The 13,656-nt window shown below is 43.0% G+C and overlaps 1 protein-coding gene across 5 annotated transcripts in view; it reads right to left on the bottom strand.

Moving 5' to 3' along the window:
- The window catches only part of ARHGAP6 (Rho GTPase activating protein 6), a 570,653-nt gene that overhangs the window by 46,805 nt on the left and 510,192 nt on the right, over nucleotides 1–13,656 (bottom strand). For all 5 annotated transcript variants that reach the window (XM_090063808.1, XM_090063818.1, XM_090063837.1 and 2 more), the window contains one exon: nucleotides 4,409–4,665. In XM_090063808.1, coding sequence (XP_089919934.1) covers nucleotides 4,409–4,665 — 257 coding nt within the window. The remainder of the gene's footprint in view (nucleotides 1–4,408; nucleotides 4,666–13,656) is intronic.

Below are 13,656 nucleotides of genomic sequence, written 5' to 3'. Positions count from 1 at the left end.
ACAGACATTACACCTAAACCTGTTTAAATGATCAGAAACCATCATAACACTTTAACAGAACAGCATAATGGATGCCATTGTTTAATCAGCAAAGTGCAAGAAGGTAATTCGGATCACTGCTGCTTTGCTTAGAATTGGTCTGCAATTTTTCAATTAAACTGTTTTTGTTGGAAAATCATGACGTGTCAAAATTGAAACTTCCTGCAGGAAATTATCATTTTGAATGAAAATGTTGAGAGAGTTTTCTCATTTCCAAGATGGAATTTATTATCCACATGACAGAGAGGCAGACTGACTGATGTGGAATTACCATAGAATTGCGAGTAACCTGATCTAGTAGGTGGGAGACACAAATTGATTTTGGCAAGGGACAGACATTACACACAAACTGGTTTAAGTGATCAGAAACTGGTTTAAACCCGTAACAGAACAGATGTTCAGTGCACATAAACCAGTTTCAAAATGGCTGAAACCGGTTTGAGATAAACCTGGTTGTAGTATCAGACTTAACTGATTTTGGTCAAACCAGTTTATGCAATGTCTGTCCCAGACCTCTCCCTGGATTAAAATAAATCAGACACTCCGAGCATCCCGACATACTCTATGGGCTGGGTGGGGCTCTCTGTTCCACTGCAGGGCTGCCCTCCCCCCTCTGCTCCCTGGCTGGAGCTTCAGCAGAGACTGCAGGCATCTATTTGGCTTCTCCCTGCTAAGCAAGAATTATTTCCCCCTCCCTTCTGCCTTACATCTCTCAGCATTAGCTAGCAGGCCACATGCTGCCTACAGGCAATGCTGTGGGAGACAACAAAGGCGGACAGGCTCTTTTGAGCTAATCAATGCTTTTGAGCTTAATGTCCTTCCTTGGAAAAGCTGTTTAAGAAGAGGTTGAATTAATGGAGAGAGGCTTTGTTTTCTTAATGGGTTGATACACACTGAGTTAGCCATAGTAAACATTCCCTGCTGGGCTGCTCGGGGGGGGGGGGCGGGGACGGACATCAGAGCATCCTGCTGGGCCAGCCATGCCCCCCTCAGCTCAGCCCTGTGGAAGGGAGAGAGGGCTGCTTTAGAATCCCTTAGCTTCCAGCCTGAGCCACTTCAGGCATTTGACTGATTTTTTTTCAGTCTAGAGGGGATGTTTGTGCAGTTACAAACCAGTTAAACCTAGCCAGGTTAGACTAACCTGCACAGATTGAATCAATTCACACTCAGGTTCTTTAAATGTCTGTCCCTAGCTGGTTGAGGATGGGTGTGAGGTATATATATGTGGGGCGGGATTTGTAAGGGGGGGTGAGGGATTTATGGGGGTTGTGAAATGGTGTGAGGTTTGTGAGTGGGTGTCGGGGTGTGGGTATGGGAGTATGTGGGGTTTGTGAGAGGGTGTGGGGTGTGTGGTGCACAGCCCCCGCTGCCAGCAGCAGCAGACAGTGGGCCATTACCTCAATGGAGGAAAGGTGAGCCTGAACCAAGCCCTGGCTGACTGAGACTCTCAAGCCCTATCCCTTCCCCCTCTCCCTCCCACTTGGGATAGGGCTTAGGGTTTGCTGCCCTTTTTGCAATAAGCTGTTGCAGGATGGAACTCTGCCAGCCTGCAGAGAACTTTTTACAAAAGTGATAAATCTACATGTTTCTTTGCTAAAATGAAAAATCCACTTGTTTCTCTGTTCAAAGGGAAATCTGCGTTTTTTCCTGTTTTTCCATGGGAAACAGAAAACCCAGATTCCTGCTGATAACTTATATCAGTTTATGTGTTATTTCTGTCCCTGGTTCAGGTCTACTAATAGATGCAACAGTGTAATGGAGTGGACAGTCACGTCTGGCTTGCAGTTACCCTGTATTTTGTGTAATTGTTTTTAGCACAGCAAAATGGAGACAGATCACTACTTTATGTTTTACAACCAACTAGCAAGCTTTTTGGGTAGTATAGACCAATAATATATTTTCTAGATATAACATACATATTCAATGTGAGCCCAATTCATTATTTCTTTTGCACCTTGTACAATTACACTAGAGAACATGATTATACAGTTCACACCAATGATTCTCAACCACGATCCCATGGCACTCTGGGGTGCCTTGGAATCCTTTTAAGGGTGTTGTTGTGTGCCACACAATCTTATAAAAATGCCATTCAGATTTGGCATACCAGGTACAAGTGGTCTGATGACAAAGCAGTTAACATATCCTCTGGTAGACCCAGAGATGTGAATAACAGCACTCTTAGGTCTGTAAACATAATTCACAAAATAAGCCCAGAGATTTGAAGCAGGAATCCAGAGTGTTAAAACATTCTGACCTGTTGTGACCTTTTTGAGGTTTTTGCAGAAACAGAATTATTCTATTTTTTTTTTACAACAAAAAGTAAGTGAAATCAAAGAGCAGGCACTTTTCAAGGGCACTTTTCAAGGGGTGCCTTGAGTCTACTGAGGAGTGCTTTTGAAATTTATTATGGGTTGCCTTGAGTCTAGAAAGGCTGAGAACTACTACTCTATGTACACACATATAACTGCATAATTTAGGGGTTTTGAGTAAAGGAAAACAGATCCTTTGATTCATGGATCACTTTGTATTGACAAATATTTAGGATAGAGGTGCCCTAAAACACTGAAAATGTTAACAGATTATTTGAAATACACATCTTGGGGCTTGAGAAGATCACAAACTTCTATGCAAATGAAAACAAAATAGCCAATCTGTAAATGAAATATATGAGTAATATATTTTCTAAAAATTTATACCCAAGAAATGAAAACTAACAATTAAAAAAAATAGCAAATATCTTTTTAAACCTATTACATGCCAAATATACAGTCCATTTTAATTTTCATTACGGGTGCACCAATAGAGATTTTGGGGGCCGATACCAATAGCCTATTTTTAAGGAGGAACATCAGACGATACCAATCTGAGTTCCAATACAGCTGCATGCAGCTGGTAAGTCTTTTGTGGTGGATGGGGAGTGGGGAGGTAAGGGGCATGGGGGGGCAAATCAAGGCCCCTGTGGTGAGGGAGGGAGTGGGGCTGGGGTAGATCCTGCCAGCTGGGATGGGGTGGGGTGGGGCAGGGGATGGAGCTCCAGCTTGCCTGGGGGATGCAGGGCAGAGGACGTAGCTCCCGACACTGTACGCACCCTGGGAGGGAATGGGGGAGGGGTGTGCCCCCAGATCTGTGCAAGGGGAGGCTGCAGCTGGGACCGGAACTGCTCCAGGCTCTTCCTGGTGCATGGGAACTGTGCTCTTGGCTGCAGGGCCACACTTGGGACTGCACTCCCGACGCACGGGGCAATGCTCAGCGCAGTGATGGCATTGGAAGGCTGGCTACAATACTATCCTGTTGTGGAGTAAATTAGTTTACTCCAACCTAACAGGGGCACAAATATAGAGGATGAGACATTTACTTTGCAGCTAATTTGTCAACTGTGCAGTAAACATCTTATGCAGGTGTGCCCACTCCTATAGATTTAAAATGAAAAAAAGAGAAAAAAAAGATTCCTAATATTTATATTTTCCACTGTATTGCAAAGCTGAATCAGTTCAGATCATGGCATAAAAATACAAAGTACAAGAAACACAACTTAGCAAATAGCAGGTGTATCATTTATCTGTGTTTTATATGCAGTAGCACTATTGTACTCCAGCTTAAGTACAAAGGACTAGATCAATGGAGACTGGTTTACGTCCTAAAGCCCACATTATCTGTTACCATGTGGTTTGGGGAGATATGAGCAATGAGGGTATACAACCAAACCTGTGGGGGTAGGCCCTTCCTCCTCCCGATTCCCCACTCCATTACATGGATGATGTCCTCATATCTCATTCATAAAGCTGCACACATTCTGTTGCCAAAGTAGCCTTTACACATTAAGGGGTAGTCATAGTTTACCACAGGTTTTGCTTTCATTATTCCTGATATTCTGGATTCCCTCTCATTAATGCAAGGATTTATTTCAGGGGTGGGGTAAGAATAATGCTATAAAGATTTTTATCAATACTTAGCAGGTAGGCTAATAATCAGCCTCATTCCCATTCTTTTATTAAAATCAATATATGAAGAATTTCTGAATGTCAGTCAATATTTTTCCTTAATAGAAAGAAATACATGAGGACTGAATCTGAGGAACTTAATAGATCAGCCAAGATTAAGCAGGGATTGATTGGGGTGTGGGAGAGGGTGAAGGCTTCTACAGATTGTCTGCATTCTTTTGGGACTTGTAACAAACTTGCAGTGTCTATCATGTTTTATCCCATCAGGAACTGGGAAAAAAGTAACTGTAACAATTATAGCTTCCAGTACAAACCAGGGATGACTTCATCTTAATATGATTGAAAAAGTGCTATTATTCATCAAATTAATTATTTTGTGCTGAGTAAGCTGCCAGCATACATTAAACTGTCATGAATAAATTTACCCTCCTCCTTGCACGTGGTGCTGGCTCTGGAGTGTTAGGGGATGTAGATTCATTTGGTGTTTCTGAGGTCGAGCTAAGAGATGAGTTACTGCTTGAAAGTTCTTTGTTCTGCCGTTTAGTTCCAAATGGTAAAAGAGAGGCCACAAAATCTGACACATCCTTTTGCTCTTCTCTCTGAGAATCCTGCTTCAGTTTATAGGCCCGGTCATTAGCAATCACCTGGGACAACGGCATTCCAAAAGCCTGAGGAACAAATTCTGCAACAAGAAAAAGAGTATTTACTGTTAATTTCTTTGCAACGATCTAATAAAAATATCATCAGCCTCCTAATTCTTTAAATATATAATATAGTCTAAAATGTATATAGCAGGTTTACTTGGCAATCAGAAAGTGGGATAGGCAGTTAATCCTTCTGCTCCATCTCACCTGTTGGCAGTGGTGTATTATGAGCAACATTGCAAATGATGAGGTCCTAATGTGTTCAAGGCTATTATTAGTGACCAAGTGCTCTGAGTAGCAGGTGCGATCAGCTAAGCTGAGGATGAACAAGTACTGAGTAATAAGGTAACAATCTTTAATGAGGTGCAAACAGCTGAAAACAGGCTCCTTCTGCATGAACTGGCAAGTTTACTTAAAATCAACATAAACAGCTTTTAGTATTGAAATCAATAGGATTTTGCAAATGTTTAGCATTGTTTTCATTACAAATCTCTGCCACCTTACCCACAGGCATACCAAGAGGGTACCAGAATTTCACAATACTAACTCTCTAGCCTAGATAATAATATACTGACCAGAAAGTGCAGGATGACTGAACAGGGCAGGCATTGTACTAGGAGTCATGGTACTTGGGTTCAAATACCAGCTGTACTCTGTACTTAACTTTGGGAAAGTCATTTAAGCTCAAATCAAAGATATCTGGGTGCCTAATTTCCATTGTAATGACATGGTTGTTAACTATCCATGCATAGCTTTGCATGAATATCTGAGCCCTTGTCTGCATCTAAAAAAATGCTTCAACTATACCAGTAGAAGTAAAAAATAGTAAGTGGGTGTAGTTATAATTGTATGAAGGTTGTTCTTGTCATTAACTTAGCCAGGCTAGAGGCAGACATTCAAAAATCCTGAGCCTGAATTGATTCAATCTTTGCAGGTTAGTCTAACCTTGCTAGGATGAACAGGTTTGTAACCCTACAGATATCCCCCCTGGACTGAAAAAATGCAGGCACATTCCTGCAGTGGCTCTGGCTAGAAGCCAGGGGGCACTACAGCAGCCCTCCTTTCCCTTCCACAATAATGAACTGAGTAGGAGGGGTGTGGCCAGGCTCTGGCAGGATGCTCTGATTAAGGAGGAGTTCCCCCCTTGCTGCTCCTGACAGACAACCAGGGAGTTACACAGCATTTACTTACACAGCAGGGAGTTAGTGTTTATCAGCCCATCAAGAAAACAAAAGCCACTCTCATTACTTCTTTTAGCTCCAAAGAGCCCTAAGCAGATGCTGTCCTGCCTGCCTTACACAGACACCTCTCAACATTAGCTAGCATACCATCTGCTGGAACAGACATTGCATAAACCGGTTTCACCCAAGTCACTTAAGTCTCACACTACATTCAACCAGGTTTATCTTAAACCAGTGGCTCAGCCAGTGGCTCAGCAGTGGCTCAGCCATTTTCAAACTGGTTTATCTTCACTGAACATCTGTTCTGTTACAGGTTTAAACCAGCTTCTGATTACTTAAACCAGTTTATGTTTGTCCCTAGCCTAAGGTTACTTTTACACATGAAAGAGAATAAACTATACTAATGTCAGGCATATTTATAACATACAGACATAATAGATGTTTATTAGGGAAACCACACCAATCTAATTTTATCCAATCTAGTTACACTAGTAAAAAAACTCCATGTCTACTAGGTCTTAGGTTCATTTGCAAGTATTATACCTTAAGACATTTTTCCTACAGTGATCAGCACAGAAATTGGTGCCATTTAACATTTCATTTAAATTTAAGTAATCCACATTTTCAGCACAAACCTGCAGTTAAGGCTAAGTGAAGACATTCATGGAGGTTAGAGGGATGTCAAACCATGTTCAAAATGGCCACCCAATCTAAGGTATGTTGGGATTCGGGGTGGAGGCCAGAGGAGAGTGGTTGGGGAAACAGGAGGGGCCAAACAGGCTTGAGGGGGGTTCAGAGGTCTGTGTGGGCAATGGGGGAGCAAGCAGGATCTGCAGAAGCAATTGGGAAGATGGGGTAGCAGGGTCTGCAGAAGGTTGCTGGGGTCTGGGAGGGTCTGGCAGGATCAGGAAAATGTGTGGGGTCCACAGGGGGTTGGGGGGGACGGACCAGGAACTATTTTTGCCCCTCAGCAGCACCCCAGGCCATCTTACACAGACATCCCTCCTACCCCACTCCCACTGACACTTACTTTCTTGGCTCCAGTCACAGCAAACATTGATAAATCTGACAGCACCTGGAGCAGCTTGTGAGATGGGGGTTGGGAGGGAGGGGAGTTAGCTGGTCTGTAGGGGTGGGGTGGGGTTAGAGACAGAGAGGCTAAAAATAGCCCAGTGCCAGGGAAACTGGTAGGGAAAGCAAACACTGATAAATCTGGTGGCACATGAAGGAACTTGTAGAATGAGTGCTTGTAGGGAAAGTGCAGCCCTGAGTCTGGAGCAAATGGCTGAGCTTTCCTAGCCCAGGGGCTGCACAGGTAACTGTATGGAAGTTTCATGCACTGATCCAACCTAGATCGAGTAAGTCTGATACTATATTGTTCTTAGTCTATGTTAAACTGGGTTCTGCCATTTTAGATTGGTCTGTGTGCACATATCTTCAATACAATTAGGGGTTTAGATTTATTTTTGAACAGGGAAACTGGGTCTGTAAACGTAAGGGCCACAGCTGGGCTAACTAAGTTAAATCAGGAACCCCCTTAACATCCCCAAATACCTGCACTTAGCCAAAAGGCCCATTAGAAGTACTGAATCAGGGTTCCTGCCCAAATTCCATAACATAGCATTGTTTTGTTAAAACAGCATGATGTGTATTAAGTCACCAAGAGCATTATCGCAGTGGAATAGAATGGCACTCCAAAAATTCACTGAATTTGTAACTGCTTCTATCAGGCATAAGACATGTATCTCCCTAGATGTCCCTCCTTGTGATGGGAGACTTCCTTTTATACTCTTTATCCAGAGTATAAAGCTGATTTCCAGACAAAGCATCCTTGCAGACCCATTCCAAGTTCCTAACCTAGGACAGTCACTGATTTCCATCTGTGCCAACAAGGCTAGGGACAAACATTCAAAAAGCCTGAGCCTGAATTGATTCAATCTTTGCAGGTTAGTCTAACTTGGCTAGGCTAAATCAGTTTGTAACCCAGACAGACATCCCAGAAATGCAGGAACATTATGCAGTGGCCCAGGCTAGAAGCGGGGGGGCAATCCTCCCTTTGCTTCCATAGAGCAGAACTGAGGGGGGCATGGTCAGGCCCTGGCAGGATGCTCTGATTATCCAGGGCTGCCTGGCAGAGAACGTTTATCACCCCTAACTCAGTGTTTATCAACTCATTAAGAAAACAAAGTCTCTCTCCATTAACTAATGGAGCTCTTCTTAAACAGCTCTTCCAAGGAAGGACATTAAGCTACCTGTTGATTAGCTCCAAAAAGCCCCTCTGTCCTCTCCCACAGAACAGAGCATAGCCAGTATGTGATCTGCTAGCTAATGGTGAAGTGTCTGTGTAAGGCAGAGGGGAGGGGAGAATAATCCCTGCTTAGCAGGGAGAAGCCAGGCAGACACTCTGTGCCTGCAAGTCTGTGCAAAGCTCCAGCCAGGAAGCAGAGGGGATAGGCCAGCCCTGCTGTGGAGCAGAGAGCCCCACCCAGCCCAGAAAGCCGGGATGCTGGGGGTGTCTGGTTTATCTTAAGTCACCAAGAGCTCTGGGACAGACACTGCATAAACCAGTTTGACCAAAATCAGTTAAGTCTGATACTACATTCAACCAGGTTTATCTTAAACCGGTTTCAGCCATTTTGAAACTGCTTTATATGCACTGAACATCTGTTCTGTTACGGGTTTAAACCAGTTTCTGATCACTTAAACCGGTTTATGTGTAATGTCTGTCCCTTGCCAAAATCAATTTGTGTCTCCCACCTGCTAGATATATGCATTTATCACCAGGTTACTCACAATTCTATGGTAATTCTACATCATTCAGTCTGCCTCTCTCTGTCATGTGGATAATAAATTCCATCTTGGAAATGAGAAAACTCTTTCAACAATATTTTCATTCAAATTGATAATTTCCTGCAGGAAGTTTCAATTTTGACACGTCATGATTTTCCAACAAAAACAGTTTTATTGAAAAATTGCAGACCAATTCTAAGCAAAGCAACAGTGATCCGAATTACCTTCGTGCACTTTGCTGATTAAACAATAGCATCCATTATGCTGAAATGCAGACTAGGACAGTCATCCACTCCTATACTGTTCCACACTAGAGAAGTACAACATGATCTATCACAATGACTAGCTTTGATGTCTTGTTGGAAGCTCTGGATGTAATATGTGGGTGCCATCCTAGGGTACAGCAAACTAAATGGGAGCTAGATACTAAAGTAGCTGCCAATTCCACTATGTGAAATACAGCACAATCTATAAACTCTCCATTACATGTGTTTCCCAGAGTCCCCAGCATATGTTTTCACATGCAAATCAACTTGTTGATTCTGACCTATGAAGTTCTGTGGTTAAAACTGCTGAAACACTTGCACTAATCAGATTAAAATGTCAAGAATTAGGTGGAGAAAGCTGGTAACAGAATGCACTGAAAGAGGGGTCTTCAATTTAGGAATGCCCCTTCCTAGCTGATTAGCAATTTAGAAAAAATAGAGTTAGTTACTCTAACTAAATTTGAGTGTCCCAAGGCTGAACAGCAGGGTGCAGGAAGAATCTCTGGCTCCACTGAAGTAAATGGCAAAATTCCAACCAGCTTTAATAGTGTGAAGATTTCACCTATACTGTTCTCAGTGAGAAAACTGCAACTAGAACTCACTTCCCCAGCTACTTTTAGTTCATTGACCTTCACTGCATGAAGTAAGGCTTTTCTATTTAGTCAGAATTTTTCTGTGGGAAGGGTTTTGAATGAGGGTTTTTGTTTCCTTTAAATTAGGAGTTGCTTAAGTTCTCTAGTTGATGTTAGTACAAAACACAACACAATGTGATTTCTTAAAATATTTAATATGCCCAGAGAGCAGAATGGACATATTTTATAAATTAAACAAAATGAAGCACAATGTGGTGCTGAAAAGGCTTTGGAAAAATAGAATTCTGAGAAATTGCAATGAAAATAAAAAACTTATTAAAAATTAAGGTCTCAGTCCTTGGACCCGTGCTGTTCAATGTCTTCATCAGTGACTTGGATGAGAGTATGGAAAGCACTCTGTCCAAATTTGCAGATGATACCAAATTATGGGGTAAAGTTAATACACTAAAGGGTAGGGAATGAATTCAGGTGGATCTGGACAGGTTGGAAAAGTGGGCGGAACAGAATAGAATGCAATTCAACAAGGACATGTACAAGATGTTGCACCTCAGGGGAAGGAATCATCAGTATGCTTACAAGCTGGGGAAGGATCTTCTCAGCAGCACAGCAGTGGAAAGGGATCTCAGAGTCGCTGCTGACACCAAGATGAACATGTGTCGTCAGTGTGACGAAGCGATCAGTAAAGCCAACCACGCTTTATTATGCATTAGCAAGTGCACGACAAACAGGTCCAGGGAGGTGATACTTCCCCTCTATACCGCATTGTTCAGACTGCAGTTGGAGTACTGTGTCCAGTTTTGGGCACCGCACTTCAAGAGGGATGTCGACAACCTTGAGAAGGTTCAGAGGAGGGCCACTCGTATGGTTAGGGGCCTGCAGGCAAAGCCATATGAGGAGAGATTGAGGACCCTGGATCTCTTCCGCCTCCGCAAGAGAAGGCTGAGAGGTGATCTTCTGGGCGCCTACAAATTCATTGGAGGAGGGGCAGGGGCAGCAAGGAATAGGAGGTATTCTGTTTACCAAGTCACCCCTTGGAGTAACTAGGAACAATGACCACAAGCTGATGGAGAGCAGATTTAGGTTGGACATCAGGAAAAACATCTTTATAATAAGGGTTGGCATACTGCCAACATTACAGTGAACTACTGAAGAACTATAAGTAAAAGCAGTAAGAAATACTTCTAAATTTACAGAGAATGGGTGGAAAGTAAATATAGGAGGAGAAGAAAAAAAATGTTTCTAGAATTACTGGCAGCAATCAAAGAAAAACCAAATATTTATTCAGACAGGTGTGTTTTCTCTAAAAATAACCAAGTGTCCTTAGTGAAGAACTCTATCAACTGCAGTAAAACTGCAGCTTAATAGGCCTCACAAACCTGAATTTAATTCACAGAAACTCAGCAAAATGCATGCTGAAGAAATCAACTTTTAAAAGTTTTATGGTGCACCTCTAGTGTTTTTGGAAGCAATGAAGCATTAAAATAAAACAAAAAGATCATAGCACATTCCACTGACTTAACCTATTATTCTCCAATATATCAGCCCTCACGTTTCTTCTGAATTTTATTATCTGGTTGTAGTTAGTGTTAAAGGAAAATATCTCACTACATTTTTTTAAGAGCAGGCTGTAGGAGAGGGAGTAAGGAATCAGCTTTGAGATCAAAAATTCCAGGAGAAATCCAATCCAGGAGTCATTGCTCCCTGGAATGTCAGGGTGCCTAATCAAAAAAAGGACACTTAAATTAGCATTCATACTGCTGTCAGGAGACAGATGAAAGGTAAAGGCTTTGCTTCTACTAACATTAAAATCAGCAGTGATTATATTAAGGGTGAGCAAAATACACCCCGCGGGCTGCATCCAACCCACAAAGGCTACGGACAGAAATTATACATAAACCAGTATATGTGATCAGAAACTGGTTCGAATCTGTTAACACAACACAAGTTCAGTGCAGATAAATTGCTTTCAAAATGGCCAAAACTTAAGATATATATGGATGGATGTAGTATCAAACTTAACTGATTTAGTTTAAATCTGTTTATTGAACTTCTGTCCCAAATTCCCTCCAGACCGAAGTTAGTTCACAGTCTCCCAGCATCCCATGATGCTTTGCCCCTCCCCTGCAAACACTCCCCACACATAAGGTGAGTGGACTAGCTTTGGCCCAAGCTCTAGCACCTCCCTGGCTTCTGGCCTGGGCCACTGCAAGCATGTGTCTGCATTTACATAATCAAAAGTGAATACCTGTTCACTTGCTTATCAGTTCAATCTACACAGCTTAGACAAACCTGTGAAGACTGAACTGATTCAGCCTTAGGCTTTTTGACTGTTTGTACCTAGCCCAATTGATTGTTATCTGGCCTGCAAGTGGCAGGCCCTGGGCAAGCTCCGCTCAAACTCCTGCCCCTGCTGGTGAGCAGTGCAGGTGGCAGCTCTGGCCTCCGCTGGCACTATGGGAGATACTGGGCAGAAGCAGCCCTCTTGCCTGCCTGGTACCATGCAGTGGCCTAGGAGATGAAGTCCAGCCTACCAAGGCCCTGCAGTGCTGGTCTCCATTTCTCAGCTACCTTGGGGATACTGGGCAGAAGCAGCCCCACTCAACCAGCACTGTGCTGCGCTGCAATCCATGCTCAGTTACCGGCTTCTGTTGGTGGGCAGCACCCAGGGCTTGCTGGGTTGGATTACATGGCCCAGGCACCATTGGAAACACTGGACAGAAGCAGCCTTGCCCACCTGGCATTGCATGGCAGGGCCTTGGTAGGCCATGGGCGGGCCCTGGCAGCTCTGGCTCCAGCTACCACAGTGCTGGCTGGGTAAGCAAAGCTGCTGGGACATACTGAGAATCTCTTCTTCAAACCAATGGTGAAATGTTGTTGTTTCCCCCAAATAAGGCACTATCCTTGTCCCCTTGTTTAGAAAAAGCTTAGAGACATGCAGACGATAAAATGGACAGCTTAAGTGGCCATAAATAAGAAAGGGGTAGGAAGGAGAAGGACAATGATAACAGTAATAGCTGAAAATACTGACTGCAATATTTGGGTTGGGTGCTGCTCTCATGTTTAGTATTTTTACATCCAGCAAGATTTGTTGCATCCTGCTGTGATGAGTCACTCAAAGCAGGGAAAACAACTGAAAAAGGTACTTAAACCTTTTTCCCCCCCTTTTAATTAAATGCTGACAAATAGAGCTGTCAAAATGGCAAAACAAAGATGTTGACCTAATTAAAGAGCATTTAATTTAATTGTATTGTCTGTGATGACCTTAGATAATTAAGGGAATTATGCAGCTACTGAAACATTCACTTAGCCCTCAGTAATAAAATTATATAAACATCAGCTGTTAGGATGGTAGAAAGACCACAGAACTGGAGTTAGTCCTGAAATGCATGTGATTAAATTTCTTTCATAAAAAATGGATTACTGTACCCCTCAAAGGCACAGCATTTGTTGGGTATGAAGTAGGGGGCATCATATTAAGCAGGGATCAGAGAAACGGATACATTATTTCTCACCCCCAGTCTGTTCCTGGTAGTGTGACTCACCTGCTCCAAGGCCAGTACAGAGGGAGAATTGGGAGGTGAGGCCAAGACTCCATGCCCTTTGTGCTCCTTTTCAGGCACTGGGTCCATCCCAAGTGTTGTTCTTGGGCGCCCTAAACTGCAGTCTGCAGTTACAGAGCTTAAGACCAAGGAATGCTCATTGCACCCCTACACCAGACAGCCACAGTCTGGCCCACAAAAGCTACACACCCTGCTCTACCTACCTGTGTTATTTTCATTTCTCTATCTGCTGTCTCCTTCCCAGCCCCAAAACTAGTACAATTAGAGCCAGCCAGTTGCAGTCACTACTTGCAGGCAGAAAAACTGGGAAACAGTAATCATGAATAAGAGAGTGCTCAAGGCCTGTTTGTGTGAATATACCTATGCCTACAGTGCCAAGTATTTGTTTTGAACTGGTTGCCCAGTAATGGAAGACATTTTCATTATAAAATAAACAGTAGACATGCTTGCTAAGAAAACATCATGCAAGTGATCAGGGCAACACTTAGCTGACTATGAAGCATAAAAGAAAGGAGCTTTGCCTTGCACTTACACAACACATAAATCATTGTTTGGTGCTGTAGGTGTGGCTGAGCCCTGAATTAAGAGTCACATGCTGCAATCACAGAAAGAGAGAACAATACTGAAAGGGTCCCTGTG

This window comes from Crocodylus siamensis, chromosome 1 (genome assembly GCF_052110815.1).
Source record: "Crocodylus siamensis isolate JL-2025a chromosome 1, ASM5211081v1, whole genome shotgun sequence".
Classification (NCBI taxonomy): domain Eukaryota; kingdom Metazoa; phylum Chordata; order Crocodylia; family Crocodylidae; genus Crocodylus; species Crocodylus siamensis.
Note: the sequence above shows the minus strand (reverse complement) of the source record. Positions and strands in the feature narration are given on the sequence as shown.